We start from the raw sequence: 20,039 nt of genomic DNA on the forward strand, positions 1-20,039 counted from the left end.
GTCTTAAAAAGAATACCAGGTCTTCATTAGAAAATTGATGACTTAAAAAGGAGTTATTTGAAACATTTTCCCCCCTTATGCTTTGAATTTTGAAATGAATAATGAATATTTAAGACCCCAATTAACTAAATCGGATAAGTCTCAAACAACTTAAAATCATGGATTATTTAAGATAATATCATAAATGGATTTTCTTTGAAAGTTAGGTTCGGTTTGTTACCTTGTTTCATGGAAAGTGGTGGAAAATTATTTCACTGGAAGACTTCTTCTTCTTACTTACTTTCTTTCTTTCTTTCTTTTTAAATTTTTTTTTCGAAATTGAATTGTTTTGAGCGGCATACATACAATAGCTTTTTCTTTTCTTTTCTTTTTTTAAATCATCTCAACTTAATGATTAAAAGGCATACACATAATAGCTTTTTTTATGGAAAAAAAAAATCATCTCAAACTTAATGATAAAAAACTATCATGACAAACCAAAAACTATATGATCAAATCTTTTCATATCTATAAAAGAAGGCACATATGGGCCGATATATTATCTTGTAATTGTTCATGTGAAAAGAAAAGTTTCCAAGGCTGTTTCATGTTTTTTCCTCCTCTCTTCTCTCTCCTAATGCTGCCTATTTTTTCCTTGAATAATATTAAAATTTAGAACAAGTAGGGCCAACACTTGAATAATGGTAAAGTAAGGACAATTTCTCAATTATTAGAACACGCAGGCCCACCAACCACTTGCAAAAAGAAGATGGGTTTATTTGTATTTCTAAAGTACCACCAGGTCCACCACTCGCCGAAAGGCTCCATTATTAGAAGAAATGAGACCACCGTATGGCAAAAGAGATTGGTCTTGGATTGGACATTTCATGTTTTTTTTTTTTTTTTTTAATTATAAAACTTCACAACATTTTCATAATAAATTCATAACAAAACTTAGGTAAAACAAATTTTAGGTGATAAACTGTTAATAATTAATATAAAAAATGATGTTAATGATAACTCTAACAAGATACCAGCAACAATTTATTACCTAGATTTTGTTGTGAAACCATTGTACCAATAGCACTAATCTTTTTTTTTTTTTTTTTTTTCTAAATAATACTTCTAGAAAGATATGTAGAAATGAGAACAGGTCCTACCAATTACAAAACCAGCCCACTAGACCGAAGTATAGGCCATTCTATTCAACTCTCCTTAAAATTGATGGTCCAAAAGAAGGAAAAAATAATGACAAAAGGGAAGAAATATCATGTAAAATCGAAGCCCTCTCAAAATCTCGAGTTCGAGTTACCAGTGAGTGGTGACATGACACGGCATGGGTTTTGCAGTCTTCAATGTATAAATTTGTTGAGCGAGTCCAGGGTATCATGATCATGATTATCAATTATATTCTTAAGGCAATAATACTATGACAGCCATTCATCACTCTTCAAATCAAACATATAAGTATATAACAGCTCATTCCATCACAAAATAAACAAAAAAGATTCATTTTTCCAAGTTGGAGTAGCTCTTTCTAATCCTCATGTCCAAAATCCAAATTATCTAATATTACAATACAAATATAAAATTCATGACAGATAATGATCTACATGACTTGATAAACATCAAAACTAAGCCCCATTTGCCAATGTCCTCTTTGATGTACTAATGAAGAGAACTGCATGAAAGAGATAACCCAGTAGTTGATATAGGGGAAAAAAAAGAAAGTTGAATAATAATAATAAAATAACAAGTCATCCTTTAAAGTACCATTTTTTCCTGGAATGAAGGCACCACCATATTTATTTTTCAACTGCCCATTGATGTATTCTTTTGTTTGCTCCATTGCTATATTCGTATACCCATCAAGACATGCAAGAATGCCTGCACATGAACATTAAAGGGTATATTATAATAGCCTATGAGTGCTTTTTTTCATAGCACATGTAGAACTAAACAAAGTAGGGCACACCAACCATCACTAGAGGTCTGCTTTGACCCATTAGTGATATATTCTATTGTTAGACACAAATTTTTTTTTTTAAGAAGTAAAAGTGGGGTTAGACACAAATCAATAAATAAAATTCAATTACTTATCACCACCATAAAAGCCTAGCCTCCCCATTGATGCAAGAATATGTCACATAACATGGATGATGATGACATGGCAAGGTGATGAGGCACGAGTAAGTGACGTGGCACAAGGCCAGCCAAGCCTAAGGACTAAATTTCAACTATCACGTCACATCACAAGCCAAGCCAAGCCAAGCCTCGTGCCACTTCAATATGCCATGTCATCATCATTCACCCTGTGTATTCTCCTAAAACAAACCCCCCCCCCCCCCCCCCCCGGACAGGTTTTTTTTTTTTTTTTTTTTTCTCTCTTTTCTTCCCCTTCCAATAACCCAATGTCATTTTCCTACCATGGAGATCTTAAAGACAGGTACCATAATATACCAAAAGACTAGCCAAAAATTTCCAATTACAAATTTGTGAATATTTGATAAACAATCTTTAAATAATGTACCTAAAATCAATAATCAATATATTGTGGATATCTGATAAACAATAAGGACCAGTATATATAAGGGAAGGATACCTCCTCTATATGTAAACTATGTGATAGATGGTAATTGTGTCAATAGTGGGGAAATTAATAAATTTAAAATCAATTATGCATTCAAAGCTGTTAAAATTCAAATAATTATAGGTTGCCAAATGAAGGAGATACCAGTCAATGCCTAAGAAGAAGTACTCAGAAAAAGGCAGCAATTTCTTTCCAAATAGAAGAAGGTGAGCTCAGAGAGAGAACAATTGAAAGTTTGAAACAAAGATGGTCATTATAACGATATAAGAAAAATAAAACATAAAACACTTCTCTCGAATGAGAAAAGATACCAAACTCTTTCTTTTTTATGTAGAAAAATATATAATATTAACTGGCCAATCCATATTTAAAAAAAGATAAAAAGATAAAAATAAATAAATAATAAAAAAGAGATTTCCTGCAGAATTGGAGTTATCTAGAATCCCTCAATGAGATGAATATTGCTATGAGACAAATTACGCTTCCATCAAGAACTAGCCACATATACACAAACAGAGACTAGAAACAATGCTTCACAAATAAGAAATAGGGAGACTAACCTCAATAATCTACTCCAGAGTTTAGTTTAACAACAACAGGTCGTCCACGAATTGATTTGAGGAAATCTTCAGGAGTTTTCGTAGTTTCTAATCCTTTCTCTCCACCTCCACTCATTTTGCCTATCTAAAATCTGATCTTTCTCTCCCTGATGATAGGACAATAAAATAGCAAAAGTTAAATTAACTAATTATTAATAAACTTCACAAATAAACTCCAATTGGTCTAAGCAATATTATCTCATAAAAGTTTAACAAAATATGATGTGATAAAATAAATGGACTAGTCATCAAACAAGACTAAGAGAATTTACTCCAACTTAGTTTTAAAACTCCAAATAAACAACTTCTCTCAAAGAGGCATGCAAAACCTAGACCATAGTCCGAGCATGCCAATACACAATATGCCAATGAAAAGAAATTACAAAACTCATTTTCTAAGCACAAAAGTCTCACAACAGAAAGAATAGTAAGACACTAATACTTTGTCTAGTTTCAGGAATAGCAAAATACCAAATATCATTTAAAAGGAACTTATATTAGTACTAACTAGTAAAAATTCTATCCCACATTGAAGTTGATAGGCTGTCACAAACCATAAAGAATTAGAGATCGATTCAAAAGGTAGGTTTTAACAATGAAACATATAAGATCCCAAAAGTCACAAAACAAGTATGACAAGATTTTAACAGGTGCCGGTGTTCTAAATTGGACATCTTTCACAATATAGAGTATTCAAATAAATACAATCCTCAAGTCCATGCCTTGATAAAGCTTCAAACAGCATCACCTTCAAATACACGTATGTCTTTGCATTAGAATACAAGGAACTTCCGCATAAATCTGCTCTCCGAAATTATAAGACACATTGTAGCATAATTAATCCTACAACACATAGATGAGTAATATTCTATTATTCTCCTCTCTTAAACTCAGGAGCTGCCAAGGAACTCTAATGTCCTTCTATTAAGAAACTAACCAAATATTTGGCAAAAATGCGATTCCATACTACATGGGCCTCAAAAGGGTCCAAAAAAATTACCCCATTGATCATAATACAATTACTTTGTCTTCAATTTGTATCCAAACACTATCTTATTAAAAGAAAACAAGACAAACCCAAATTTACCCTATAAAATCCAAAAAAAAAAAAATAGAAACACCCATAAACAATATTTGAAATTGCCTAAAAAGGTTTTTTTTTTTTTTTTTTGTAAGTTGTATCCACATAACAACATCACCCACAATAAAAAGATTACAAAAATCAAGCACATTCATAAGACAACTATGCTTAATGGGTTTATGCTAATACAAATGTTCGTGTTTCTTCAGAGGACTCAAGGAACCCGTATACAAACAGCTCATTAAAATTCAAAACCCTGAACAAAACAGTAATGAAACCAATGCTCTAAATCCATATTTGACAATAAAAACAAACAAATATATATATATATATATATATATATATATATATATATATATATATTTGTTCAACTTGAACCCATATACTAAAAAGTACCAAGAATATTGAAAGAGAAAAAGATCAATAAACATACCCTTTTGGTTAACTTGCTTGATCTTTGAGACTGAACAAACGCGCAGTTCTTTTTTGAGCTATACGAGAAAAATGAACTAACTGGGTTGCAATAGAGCTACGACGTCGTTTATTGTTTCTATGTGTGTGTTTTAGATTGGGTCTGCTATTATTACCTTTTTTGGGCTTAGTCTGATATAATTTGGACTTGTAGCTTAGGCCTTGGTCTCTGCCTTTTGGGGGTTTGAGTGAAGCCATGCAGCTAATTGGGCCTAGGTGGGAATTTGATTTTAATTAGAGATACTATAAAATTTCAGTCAGTATTCACGATTGCTTTTTTATTTTTAGGATGATTTTTGGCATATGCAGGTTTCAAACCTCATATCTCTCATTCCACAACAAAAGCTACTAATTGAACTAATTGAAACTCATGCATAGGTTGAAACTTAATTGTCTTGCTATAGAGTGCATTCATCAGCCTTGTCATGTAAAAGCACACCCAAAAAATTTTACTTATTCCATATTGTTAGTATATGCATAAAGCTTAATTGTAAGAGGGTTATCTAACTTAATGAATTTTACAACACGTTGAAGTGATAGATTATGATTAGTGTAACATTATTTTTACATGAGACTACCATTAATATCAATTTTATTTTAAATCAATAAATTTGATGTGTCATTAGACTTTATATATATATATATATATATTAAAAAAAAACCAAAAACAAAACAAAAAGACCTTATCACTAACTTCCCTCCACACCCTAAAAGGCTGCCTTATGTTGTTGGTTGCACTATGGTAGGGTGTCTGTTAAGATAGGAGATCAATTTTATTAGAATATTATGAGATTGCATGATCACAGTCATCATTTCTTAACAATTTAACTTTTAGGACAAATAGTAATTTATCATAGTAACAGACTAAGTAATCTTGAGTTCAAATCCTATCAACACTACCTCTCATTCTAAAATGTTAAAAAATCTCATGTATTATGTCCCACTTATTAAGAGAGAATTTTGTGAAACTAAACAAAGAACTTGCATTGGACACTAGCCAAAACTTTTCAGTCATTGTGTGCAGATGCTCTTGTGGGTAGAGCTTGCCAAATATCAAGTTTATTATTTCTTTTGTTTGACACCTTTTCTTGTAGTAATCCAGCTATTTTGTGCTATATGTATTTGTTTCTGGAAAAATGAGGACATTGAAACCTGGTTGATATCTTTCTATTTCTCTGTATTTATATTACTTTGTGTTGGGAAAATGAGGACAAGGGCATCGGGTTAATCACCAGTAAGAAAAGGTCCTGAGCAATTATATACAAAATGCTTGGGAGATAGAGAAATTATGAACAAGACAGTCATGATTACATGTGCTCGCGCAAATGAGTATACATTTACATCAATAACTTGGATAGTCTTTAAGCCACCTGATCGAATCAAATCTTATCCCTACAACTCGGCCAAGGTGGCAGCGGGCTTTGAGGCTACTAGTTCAAATGTCAACTTGGTCTTATTTGAGAGAGATTCTAAAAGAATTTTTATGAGCAAAACTTAAGCACAATTATTTAGCAGTTGTATCTTAGGTTTCCTAATTAAATTCAACCATGTGATTGCAATAGTCAAGAAGCCAAACAGTTTAATTAATTATCCTTGGGAGAGGATAACATTATTTTTGCTGTATTGATCAATGCAATCAAATTGTTAGATTTAATTGAAGAACCTATAATACAACACCTAAGAAATTGTACCTAAATTTTTCCCAATTTCTATTGTTCTCACTTGAGCTAAGAAGGGACCGACTGTTCTGGTAAACCACATATCACAAATTGTTTACTTTCCAATCCCAAAATGTTACTGATTTTCTGTGGTCCAAGCTAAGATAATCTTTTCAAAATCAAGAAAAGTCTGTAACACTTTCTTCACTTATGCTTCATTCTTTCATGAAGAAGAAAGATGTATTCATGATTTACCAAACTAGGATCCCTCAGCATCCTTGCGTTCAAGCACCCGCCGTGCTTCCTCTTCTGTAGCAGGAACAACATTCCGAATCTTCAGTCCACTTCTCATAGTCTCAGGATGGACCGAGAACGTAAAATAGAATTTGTTGGACACCTGTTCAATTGCAAAACATGAAACAATACAAAGAAATTAGCATTCTAAGCTCTGCAGCTTATAAATACAAACCAGGATGGTAGGTGAAATCATCCCATTTCATTTCACGGTGCATTTAATATATGTTTGTTATGTCTTTCATAGCATTTGATATGAGTGCATTTGCTTGAATATATTCAATATTTTAAGTGAATAGATTTTCATGAAAACTATCCTTTTGTAAGGTTGAAATCATTGTTGGTCACTTTTAACCTAATGCATTTGCTTCTCATTATTTGGGTGGATAAATAATGTCTACTCCAAAGGTTAAATTTGTGGTTCAGATGCAATTGGAACCCCGGAAATGGAAAAGGTTTTATTTTCATGTCCATGTAGAACCCCCCCCCCCCCCCACACACAAAAAAAAAAAAAAAAAAAAACCTCACCTCGCTGCGCCGGAACTCAGGCCTTGTAACATGTGCAACAACTTTCACATTTATCAGAGGTTCAGCTGGGTTCTCAAGTTTAGTGTAGAGCACACAAGACTTGAATCGGAGGAAATTTCCAACATCCACCTGCACCAGCACAATGAATGTTTAAATCCCATTGACATACACTGATATTTGCTGAAAATTTAATAATACTAACTGCTCAATGCAAGTCCCAAAAATGATTAATTCAAATTTTTTCAGCTTTTACAAAGTGATTATCACTGCAGAAATTTTACTTAAAACAGTTTTGTTTCCAACTACATTAGAATTTCACAATCAATGTAACTTTCACATGAGAAGTTGACAGTTCATGTTTTTCCCCAAGAGATCTAATCTGGCCCATATTAACTTAAGAAGTTTCTGAAGTTACAATGTTTGGAAGTAGTTGTCATCTATAGCTACAACTAAACTACTTATTTTACCACCAATATCACCAATAACAGATATATTACATAATTAGGCACGAACATTTGAACAGAAAGAATCTAGGTGGTTGGCAGTATGATACACGGGCATATCTACACCTAAAGTACCCATGTCAAACACGGCAGTATATCAGTACATGTATGAGATGTGTCCAACATACTATGCTTGCCTAATATGAACCATTCAGGTGTATTTGATTGTGAGAAATGATTTCCAGGATATTTGAAAATAGAAGTATGGCTGACGGTTCACTGTGTGATAAAAATACTTTCAGATGGTCCTTGGATGCATACTAGAAAAAAAAAATTACTTCAACAATTCAGTGCCTCCCAGAGTCCCAATATATATAGGGATAAGATGATTCAATACCCATACATCACAACTGCAGCCAAAATCTTCATCTAGGTCCTTGTAACATTATTTTGGGGATTTGAGAATGACTAGGGTGTAGAAGTGACTATACATTTGATAAATGATACTAGGAAAAGACAAGTCATAAGCAGAAATAAACATGCACACAAGACAGAAAATCACCGAGTCACCAGTGAAGCCAATAAAAAATGCATAGACCAGCTCCTAAGCCATCAAAAAGTCACCATGCACAGACAACTTTATTACAAATCTAGAACCTCTCATAGGTATTCCTACACAACCCTTGAAGATGAAGGTAATACATAAGTGAATCATTCAGACTATCAGATGTGAAACCCATTAGGCAAAAACATTGTTGACAATAGGCACTTCTAAAAGGGTAATGTATCAATGTCAAACTCAGTCCAATAGACTTGCCTAAATGACATTTTCTTCACTTCTCACACCATTTAATCAATTCTAATTTTTTATGGGTATTACGTTCACTCCTACATAATAACTAAGCTCTCAAATCCTTTGTTCTTACATATATGGAACGAAGAAATGCTAGATTATATATAGTAAATTTAATAAAGATTGTATCAATATTCAATAAAGAGTGTGGTCAATACTTACAGGTTTAAAGAAATCAACATGATCAACTTCTAGAAAGTGTGGTTGTACACCAGCAAAGGCATAAGTTGTTGAGAAGGCCAGTTCAAATGCTCTTCGCATAAAAAATCCTCCAAAAATACGACCATGGATGTTCCTTTGTTGTGGCTGGCAAATAAAAGAGTTATCAAGGCAAGTATCCCTAATCAGGATGCTATCTCTGTCTGCCAATGCTGGCACATCACAAAAGATTCGCCCTTCGGCCAACAATGCATTGAGCCTATCTGAATCTTCATTCTCAAAATCTTTTTTACGTTCCGCTCTCCTCTTTTTCCTAAGTTTGTTCCTTTCTTCTGCTTCCTCCCAAAGTATCTGCTCTTGTTCACTTTCAGGTGAGACCTGATTAACTAGAGCTGATTTTCCGGTGTTGGAATCCCGACCCACAAATGTGAAGTTAGCTATAAGATGAAGTGAGTCTAACCCATTTGTGGCCTCTACAAAACAAATTACCAGGATAATATATAGTAAGCAGTGAGAGATACCACCTGGGAAATTGTAATAAAATTATCAAGGGAACATATAAAGATGACGTATTCAGGAGGTTTTACATTATTATTATTTTTTTGTTATTTTCAGTTCCATGACACAAGAACCCAAGTCAAAATCCCAGACTATGCAAAGCATTAATAAAATCAAAAGGGAGACTTCAGCAAGAGCATCAAACCAAGCATTGGAACTTGTTATAAAAGCAAACTCTTTTATGATTGGTGCTCTCACAAGACAGAAATTATACTCTATATCTTATAAACCAACTACTGATGACAATACACTAAGGTATCCGGTGTGGGTGTTGGGAGAAATCTCCTGCCAACATCATATCGATAATATTGAGTTACAAAGTATGAAAGTGAATGGAAAAATCGTACAGGATCTATAAATCAAGATTCGGAAAAATCGTACATATACTTGAACAAACTGTAAGCTTATATTGCAGCTCAGGTCATAAAAGAAGACAAAACAATTACTACATGACACTATTATTTTTTCTGCAATACCTTTCTAGGACTGAGTCACTTCTAGTTGAATCTCCATGGAAGACCGCCCAACCCATGTAACAGCACCAACTATTTTCAAATCAGTATCAACTGAAGAACTGAATTACAAATCTATGAAATGGCAATCCCATCACTGGGTAGAGATCCAACAGCTAGGAATACATGCAGGTTAAACAGCACTATTCTCCTTAATACTGATGAATATCCAGAATTCCACTCAGAGAAGCACATTGAATGCAGTACCGATCCGATCACAGGCCGCATCTTCCAATTCAAAATTACAAACACTACAATGCAGAGCTACAAGTCTGAGTTCCTGACCAACAGACTCGAACTGCTTTCCCTTGTTCGTGGGTTTCTTCTATAAATGTCATCGCCAATGCATACATAAGGGTGAAAACTAAGAGAGAGTAAGAATTTGGGGGCAATTACGAAGAGTAAAGTTACTACTCAAGTTCATTTTTCTTTGCTACCAAAGCCCCGTGGGTCCAACCCCTTCCACACTATTCTCCTTTGTGGGTTCACATCATAAGCCCAACGCTATAATATTGTATGGTTAGAGCTTAGAAGTGGGAAATATATCTAGATAGTCCAATTTGCTCAAATATAAACATAAGTAAAGAACTACCATATTCTCAAAAAAAAAAGAAAAAAGAAAAAAAAGTAAAGAACTACCAAATAAGACATGTCATATGTACTGCATTTAACAAAGAAGTAATGCGGATTTATGACATTTTCCTTAATGATAATAATTGTAGCATTTAACAAAAGAAAAATGTACTACATAAATGTACACCACGAAAGTTATTACTATCACATGCTATATGTCAATATTTTTTGCACCTTCTGCTACCAAAAAAAACTTCATTGCCTTTTTACACTCACATCTCTGAAAAATGTTTCATTTGGTACTTTAGGTAAAACAACTCTGTCTTCTGAAATTGCAAGCACAATTTACAAACCAAATTTTGTGTTGAAATACATTCTTGAGAAATAAAAGAAATGACGTTAGAGATGGATCACTCTACGATGGGCACAAACATGCACATGATATGTCGAAAGAGCAACAAAACTAAATTAGTATCTAACTGCATACATATGAAATAGTGTTTTCCTAAGTGTAAAGAAAAATGGGCACTATTCAGTGAAATATAAAGCTATATTATTATCTTCTATGCATAAATTGTAGACTTTTAGTCTTGTAACATTCAATGTAAAGGGTAAGCTAGTAAAGCACACAATTGGCATGAACTAAATCTTTTCTTTTAGAGGAGATCTATGATTCATGAATAATTTAAAAATAAAGGATTGAACTGTGTTTAAGTGTAGTACTACTCACACTGTTTTTGTACATCAACCGTATACATCCAGTCTTTTACATTCTAAATGTGGAAATCTTCAAAAAATGTGAACATTACATGTGAAATCATGGATATTTTGTGTACAGATTGTACATCAACAAATGTGGAAAAAAAAATCAATAACAAAGGAAAAATAGGAAAAAACATTCATTTATTGTTTATTAATTTATTCAAAAGTATAATTTTGAAATGACAACATGTTATAAAAAAAAGATTGGCAAAAACACCATTTTGGCCCCTATATTTTGGAGTCACGGTCAATTTAGTCCCTGCATTTTTGTAGCAGTCAATTTGGTCCCTGTTACTTTCAAATTAGAGTCAATTTAGTCCATGCCGTTAACTCACTAATAGAAAATGCCTACGTGGCTAGCGGTGTGCTTTGTTGGCATACAAGTGGCAGAATATATATATATATATATATATATATATATAATCAAATATTTAAAATTTAAAATGCTACATAAGCATTTCAATAACAATAGAAAAAGCCATGTCAGACCAAAAACTAATTTGGAAAAATTAATTTAAAAAAAATAAAGAATTTAAAAAAAAAATCCTCAATTTCTTTAATTATCTTGTGTATTCTTGCACTTTCTTAGTTACTGAACATAGCCAAACAATACACCAAGGTTTCAGACCATTCATTGAACCGTAAAAATGAGAGGTTTAAGGTTTTTGAGGTTGAACTGAAGTTGAACCGGGGTCGAACCTTGATGATGTCATAATTAATTAATATGAAATAAATATATACAAATTTAAAATCTCAATTAAAATTTAATCTAAAATGATTAATTTTATTTTCAATGAAACCTAAACTACCACTTAAAACTCCAGATGACAATAGGGCGGGGCGGGGCCGAAGGATGGGATCTTCGTCCCCGCCCCGCATGGTTTTGTCTTGCCCCATCCCTGCTCTTGGGGCCCCGCGAAGCCCAACCCCACCCCGTAAAACTCTACTTTTTGTTAATTTGTCCTACAATTAGTACAAATTTTTTAATAAAACCTATTTCATTAATAAAAATATACTTGAAATTACAGCTAAATTTATCCTATCAAATAATATCAATTTTTAGAAAAAATTGAATAATATATCCAAGCGTTTAACAAGACAATCACAAAAAAAAAAAAAAAACTTATAGTATAATACATAACAAAATAAAAGTAGAAAACCACATTGGGTAGAATAAAATAAGCTAATATTGATATGCTATTTAAATAGTAGAGTTTTAGAGTATGAAAAATTTACAATTATAACCCTTAGTAACTCGGGCGGAACGGAATGGGTTTAGAAAGTCTAAACCCATTCTCATTGCCCCATCCCCACCCCATCACCTTTATGGGGTGGGAAAAACCCGCGCAGAGCGAAGCTGGGGAGGGGTGAGTTAAGCGGGGCGGGAAAAAATTGTCATCTTACTTAAATAATATTGTGAAAATATTGTAGTCATAATTTATGTCATTTCTCTTTCTAAAAAAACCCTTTTCTCATAAAACAATATCTTTAAAATTATCACATTAATATATTTTAACTCTTTAAGTTACAATTACAAAATTCCAACTGTCAAGGTGGCTTAGCTTTAGTCAAAAAAAAAAAAAAAAAGAAGAGGGTGGCTTAGCTGTAAACCATTCCGGCAAGGTACAACTTGTACAAGTACAATCCAAACAAAGAAGTCAAATTCAATCCCATTAAAAAAAAAAAAAAAAAATCAAGTGGCTTACCTGTAAACCATTTTGACCGTTGCTTTTAATCCAAAGGCCAGTAACTATGTTGGGTTCTTCAAAGTTCACACCAAACTTCAAACCCTACATTATTGTCCTTTTCTTTTTTGCTTTCCCCTTCTGCCTCCGCCTCTCTCTCTCTCTCTCTCCCTCCATTGTCAACCTCTTTTTTACAATTTTCAAACAAATAGAAGTCGTTCTTTCACAATTTTCCAACAAACAAAGAAGAATCAGTAGTCTCTCTTCAACAGTTATCTATTCTTTTTTCTTTTTTTTTTTTTTTTTTTCCTTGGGAAGATCTGATGTTGGGAGATTCATTTGGCAATGTTTTGTAAAATTTTTAAGTACCGTTAGACCCGTGCCCGGTTTTGAAAACCGGGCGGTTTAACCGCGGTTCGAAAAGTTCACTGAAAAATTAAAATTTTCGATTTTGGTAGTTTAAAAAACCGGAATTGTGAAAGGTTTCCGGTTATCACGGTTCGAAGCCCATAAATGGAGTTTTTCTAGCAGCTACAATAAGCCCATTTTAGGTCCCACCAGCTCCATGTATGTTCAGGGATCAAAAGAGATTTCGTCGTAGATTCCCAAAGCACGTAGGACTTGAGAGTGCTGTTCTGGGTGACATAAACCATAGCTGCAGCAGCTAGTTGATTAGAAAATGAAGTCCTAATGGATGAGAAACTCATCATAAACAATCAAAATGATTTAAACACAATCTAATTGGCTTGATTTCATATTGGCCTCTACCAGCTCATGCCCTATAATTAGAGGGCAGCACTTCACTTCAATAAACGAGAGCGAATCCTGTGAAAAAGTAAAGGCTGAAACTCTGTTAAAATTTCACCAGAAAAGAGCAGTGTAGCAAAGAGATTTGTTAAAAGAAAGAAGAAGTGAAGCTAGAAGATTCTCTGCTGGTAGATTTTGGTTGGGATTTTCGGATTGGTGTATTGTTTGGCCGTGTTTGGTAGCTAAGAAAGTGCAAGAATACACAAGAAAATCAAAGAAATTGAGGATTTAAAAAAAAAAACGTTTTCTTTATTTTTTTTAAATTAATTTTTCCAGTTTAGTTTTTGGCTTGACATGGCTTTTTCTTGTTGTTATCGAAATGTTTACGTGGTCTTTTAAATGTTAAATATTTGATTTTATATATATTTTTTGCCACATGTATGTCAACAAAGCACACTGTTAGTCATATAGGCATTTTTCGTTAGTAAACGGTGGGGATCAAATTGACTCTAACGCTCTATTTATTTTAGCAATGACATTTTTTAGAAAACGAGTCATTTTTTAAGAAATATTTTTTATAAAACTATCTCATTTTTTAATGTTTGGTAACAACTTTAAATGAGTTAAAAAACAACCTCCTAACTTCCCTTATTTAGCTTGCTGAGAGATATAGTTGTTTTCCAAAAAAATTTAATGGAAAACAATCTCTATAAATAAGTCATACTTTTTATGTTGACCAAAAATAGTTTTCCTTTGACTCATCTTTTTTTATGCTACCAAACACTAAAAAACATGGAAAACTATCTTTACACGAAGTTTTCTATTGAAACAAACAGAGCGTAAGTTGAAAATAACAAGAACTAAAGTGATTGCTACAAAAATATAGAGACCAAATTGACCGTGACCTCAAAATATAGAAACCAAAATTGTGTTTTTGCCAAAAAGATTTTATTAACGGATGCCTATAGTAAAAGAAAGGGACAAACGTTGCATTTAAGTTGGCCCTCTTGCTTTCCTTAAAAAAAAAAAAAAAAAAAAGTTGGCCCCTCTTGCATTTGCACAGCCTGCAAGGAAACAAAGAAATTGCTTAATAGTGTCTCATCTCATTAATAAATCTGTAAGTTGACTACATAAACATAGGTGGCATTATAAATTAATGGGTGGTTGCTATGGTTGGAAAGCATATTTTTCAAATGCATACAACACATAAAGGTGATTTGGTTAGAAAGCATCAATAGTATGAAATAAAGCTTCAGCTGTAAATCAGTAAACCTTCAATGATACAATTTTTTAAGATTAAGAATCTTTGTGATCCCTCTCCAAAAAAAAAGAATCTTTGTGATAAAGAGTTTTAACTTAATGATAAAATTTATAGAGTTACTTAGAAAATGTTTCAAACATATAGTTGTATTAACCAATACAATATAAACAATTATATATTTTTCAATAACAACTAAAGTTAATACTACTATATATTTGAATTTAATTAGAAAACCTAATGAATTGTACTTAAAGTTTCACACATCACCACACATATTCACCATCTCTTTCAATATCCAATCTATGCATTCCTAGAAAAGAGTTTCATCATGTTCTTGAATATTTTACCTTGCAATCACATGTTTTGGACGATATAAACTATTGAATGAGTTTCATGTTCTTTCAATATCCAATCTATGCTTTCCTAGAAAAGAGTTTCATCATGTTCTTGAATATTTTACCTTGCAATCACATGTTTTGGACGATATAAACTATTGAATGATATAATATGATCATTGGTCACCATACTCTAGAAGATTGGTTTCACCAGACAAATTTGGTGTCTAACACATTCTCAATCCTGTAACCTAAACCCTGAACTTAGATTAAGGGTTAGAAGATTAAACTTATCCTTTGTAATCTTCTCTTTCTAGATTGTAACTAGTAATCAAATTTTTATACTTTTGTTTTAGATTGTATCTAAGACCAAAGCAATGTTATTTTTTTTTGTGTGGCTATTATCAAAGAAATGTACAATTTTAATTCATCAATAAGAATGGTACACTTTTCAATTTTTTTTTTCAATTAAATAAATGTCGACTCCATTGTAAAACCATTGACTAAAGAGGGATGATAATAATAGTAGAACCTCCACTATTTCTTGAGAGGTAATAAACATGATTCCACCTCATTCGTGTGGGCCATGTGCCCAAAACCCAAATTTTGAAGGTTTTAAGGACCGGGGGCGTGGTCTCTCACAAATATTGCCTAGAAAAACACATTAAAATGAGAGAAAAAATATATAAAACTTTGATATGAAAATCATTAACTTAACAAAGATTAAGAATTTTTTGTGATAAAAAGTTTTAACTTAATGGTAAAATTTATAGATTTACTTAGGTGATGTACATTAAGTTTTCTAATTAAATTCAAACATATGACTGTATTAACAAGTACAATACAAATAATATTATCTTTTCTAGACAATTAAAGTTAATACCACAATGTGTTTGACTTTAATTAGGAAACCTGAGGAGTTTTACTCAAATTTTTAATGCAAAAAAATCACCACCATTTAAGTCACTGGTCCAAAAAAGCGGCAATTGAAGATTGCACATCTTTCAAACTAATGTCCAGTGGACCAGTGTTCACGTAAACATTGTGAGGAGCAACAATAATTTGCCTTCATTTTTTAGTAAGACATACAACTTGTTCATGGGAAAAAAATGGTCAAAAGATAGGAAATATATATATATATATATATATATATATATATATATATATATATATATTATAAAAGTATACATGATATTATAACCAATAATGGAGCCTTTTTGCAGTTGGAGGCTAAGGTAAATAGGTAATTGCCAAAATGGCCTATATTTTAGAGATAGCAATCATACTCTATATCAAGTCGGCTCCCATATCATGTGAAATTGTGAATTTCTAACCTATGAATCCCACATCGATAACTGAACAATCATCCAAAGCTTCTACCTCTAGGCTGCACGACCCAACCTACTTTCATTTCATATACGAGCTTTCGGCCCACTGAGTTGTTTTTTCTTCGTGGATAATGGGTCACTCATGTTGGTGACAGCGAAAGAGAGGCCCATTATTGCTAAAGACTATTGGTCTATCCCCCTCCAAACAATATTACGGCTCATACGATAAGGCCATGGCCATGTGTCTTTCACATATATTCTTCAACACTGCCACTAAAATTATCTTCAAGCTCTTCGTAAGGGTTAAATTCCATGGGCAGTGATGATGCCGAAAATCGTCAGTAAGTCACACGGTCCTCACGTGCTTTCTTGATGAAGTACCTGTACAACACAAAAGATGAAGACCTTAAGAGGGGTACTAGTGTGGTACCGGCCAAATACCCTCTGATGGTCAAGTTAGAGAAAATCTTTTGTTCATAACTCTAAAGTGCCAGAGCTGTGGTGAATTATGCGTACCTTGATTTGTGAGGGTTTTGGGGTATTTATAGTAGTGTAGGGCCGAAATTTGTGCCTTGGTCAAGAAGTTCTTTCCTTCTAGGAGAGTAACTCGTGGATTTTGCGTATCTCTTAAAACTCTTTTCCTTATAGGAGTCTCTTTAATTAGGGTCAAGCGTGTAGCGCAAAAACTCTCCTAATACATGTATGCGTGGAGGCCAAGCAAGGTTATGGATGGAGGTTAGCGTACCTTCTTCAGCTTTTTCTCCCGACAGCCTACCGAGTTGTCCTTTTCTTAAGGTCGTCAACTTATATCATTGATCCCATTAGGGACGTCAGCTTACGACCTTCAGCTTGATATCGCCAGCTTGCTTCTTTCAGCCTAATGACGTCAGCTATGAGATAGAGCCACGGACGTCATAAGAAGGTGGTTTAATGAGCAAAACTAGCGAGTTTGTTGTCCCCATCGCCTCTCAAAGCGTCAGGAGCTTAATTATAAAATCATCCTCATCAAGCAGAAACATGGTTTGTACAAGACTTGGTAGCTAGTCAATGTTTTACTTGAGCATTTTGACAATATTCTGAGATTAGAACTTAGAAGTGGGAAATAGTACTCTTCATAGACTTAATTGTTTGACTAGGATGATATCTAGATAGTCCAAATTGCTTGGATACAAACAGAAGTTGAAATTATTCACTTCGTTAGGATCAAATCTCAAGTGGGGCTCGGTTTGTATTCTTGGTAATCTCTTTGAATTTTGCAACACTATAGTGCTAACACTAGCAGAATCCTAATCTAAGTTATATTTATTTTGAGTAATAGATCTAGGCAACATTCATATATATATATATATATATATATATATATATATATATATATATACATACTAGCCTTTGAGCATGCGCTCACGTGCGTGCTCAAAGGCTCTTCTATTTTTTGGGTAAGAGTTAATTTAGAGTGTAAGGTCAATGGGTCCATAATCTATGTTGGGCCGGCCCAAGGGTACCCGTAAAGCTAAAAGCCCAACCCGAAAGTGTTAATTGGCCCGAGGATAAGGAATGCCCGTCTATAAGATAATATAGGAAGAGGAAGAAGTCATGGTTGGATAAGACATTCCAAAGTATGATGTCCGAGAATGGGTATGTTCTCGGCTACCAATAGCCGAGGAGGGAAATGTTCTCGGCTACCTGTAGCTGAGGTGGGAAAGGGTGATCTGGTAGTTCAGGGGTTTTACTCTTGAAAATCCAGAGCATAAAGGTGAAAGAAGTGAGGGTAAAAGATAAGAAGGGAGGATGCGAAATATCTAGGATAAAGCTGCTACCACCGCATTGAAGGCTCTACAACTACTTCTCTGGCCGCATTAATGAGAAAGTGATGCCTGAACGTCATGATTCAATCTTCCATCTACCGCCAAAGACGTTAGGAGAAAGGGTGATGGGACAATTATCTAAATGAAGACTTTGATCCACACGTGGAAGAAGGAAAAGAAGGAGAAGGATGATATAAAAGGGGGATGGAGGACAAAAAGAAGAGGGGGAGGAGAAACCATCTTGCATTGTAATGAACACTAAACAGTAATACAAAATTGTCCTCGGCATTTGTCTGTAAAAGTTTTAGGATACATGAGTGTAGCAATTGAGCCCAAAATTGACGTTATCCAATATCCTTAAACCTAGATTCAGAACCCACTATCTTTACATTTTATTGTTTTTAGGCTTCTTGGGCCGGTTCCTTCCACATTATTAGGTCTTAGTTCAATTTGTGGCCTTACAATTGGCGCCGTCTGTGGAAATCTTGTGTTTTAAGAGAGGTAGTGTGATGGCAGGTTCAGGTCTACACCATGCAGAGTCTTTAGGGTCCTAACATGAAGACCACTTTCAACATCTTGAGCGGGAAAGAGACAGAGAGGGCAGTGTGCATACAGGGCATACCGCCAGGAATCGTTCGCGAGGTGGGAGTAGAATACTCCATGAAGACGATGCTAATGCCATGCAGAGGGAGATTGACCATCTGAAGAGGAAGTTGCGTCGCGCAAGAGGGGAACGGACACCTTCTTTTTCTAACCCTTCTTCTGATGGGGATGACTCCTAAGGTAGCAGTTATAGGCCTAGGTCTAGGACTCCTCCTAGTGAATCTTTTTCGTATGAGATGGGGGATCTTCATGGTTGGACAAAAAAGAAGTCTTCTTCCAGGGGCTTGGGGAACGATGTTATGGGAAAGGCGTTACACCAACTTTCCAAATCACCTTTCACACGTAGGGTAGAGAAAGGAAAACTTCCTCATCGCTTCACCCAGCCAAACTTCACTATTTATAATGGCCGAACAGACCCTGTAGAGCATGTGAGCTATTTTAATCAACGAATGGTGGTCCACTCTAAGAATGAAACTTTGATGTGCAAGGTTTTTCCTTCTAGTTTGGGACCTGTTATCATGAGGTGGTTTAATGGCCTGAGAGCAAATTCTATTGATTCCTACATGGAACTCACCATGGCATTTGGGTCTCATTTCGTTACCTGCAGTAGAGTTCCTTGGCTTTTGGATTTGTTATTGTCCATGGCCATGAGGGAAGGGGAGACCTTGAAAACATACTCGGATAGATACTGGAAAATGTTCAATGAGATCGATGGTGATTTTGATGAAATGGCAATCAACATTTTCAAAGTTGGTCTTCCAACTGAACACAATTTAAGGAAATCGTTGACCAAGAGACCTATAAAAAGTGTACGCCGGCTCATGGATTGTATTGATGAGTACAAGAGGGTTGAAGAGGATCAACAGCAGAGTAAAGGAAAGGTGAAGGTTATCCCTCAGGAGAGGAGGGATTTCAGGTCGGAAAGGTATAATAATAAGTGGTCTTAGAGAGAGTTTAACGGGCAATCTGGTTCAGCCCTTTCTCAGACAGTGAATACGGTGTTTCGTGAACCTGTTCAGCAAGTATTGGAGAAAATTCGTCATGAACCATACTTTAAGTGGCTCAATAAGATGGCAGGGGACCCTATGAAACGTAATCAGAATCTTCACTGTTTCTACTACCAAGAAAAATGTCATACCACTGAGAATTATAGGACCCTGTGGAGTTATTTGGATTAGTTGGTTAAAGAGGGAAAATTGAGACAGTTTATGAATC

General features: G+C 34.2%; 1 protein-coding gene and 1 pseudogene across 6 annotated transcripts in view; both read right to left on the bottom strand.

The window, feature by feature from the left end:
- Positions 1 to 1,394: 1,394 nt before the first annotated feature.
- The window catches only part of LOC142631702 (uncharacterized), a 65,517-nt gene continuing 46,872 nt past the window's right edge, over positions 1,395 to 20,039 (bottom strand). The window contains exons 7-9 of one of the 6 annotated variants that reach the window (XM_075805982.1): positions 3,130 to 3,275; positions 1,753 to 1,866; positions 1,407 to 1,660 (exon numbers count right to left, since the gene is read on the bottom strand). In XM_075805982.1, coding sequence (XP_075662097.1) covers positions 3,254 to 3,275 — 22 coding nt within the window. In that variant the 3' untranslated portion in view covers positions 1,407 to 1,660; positions 1,753 to 1,866; positions 3,130 to 3,253. Of the gene's footprint in view, positions 1,661 to 1,752; positions 1,867 to 3,129; positions 3,276 to 20,039 lie in introns of all 6 variants that reach the window. The other 5 variants (XM_075805985.1, XM_075805984.1, XM_075805986.1 and 2 more) reach the window with 5 other exon arrangements.
- Positions 5,999 to 12,777, bottom strand: LOC142631343 (acyl-coenzyme A thioesterase 4, mitochondrial-like; annotated as a pseudogene).

Source organism: Castanea sativa, chromosome 4, assembly GCF_040712315.1.
Source record: "Castanea sativa cultivar Marrone di Chiusa Pesio chromosome 4, ASM4071231v1".
NCBI classification, from domain to species: domain Eukaryota; kingdom Viridiplantae; phylum Streptophyta; class Magnoliopsida; order Fagales; family Fagaceae; genus Castanea; species Castanea sativa.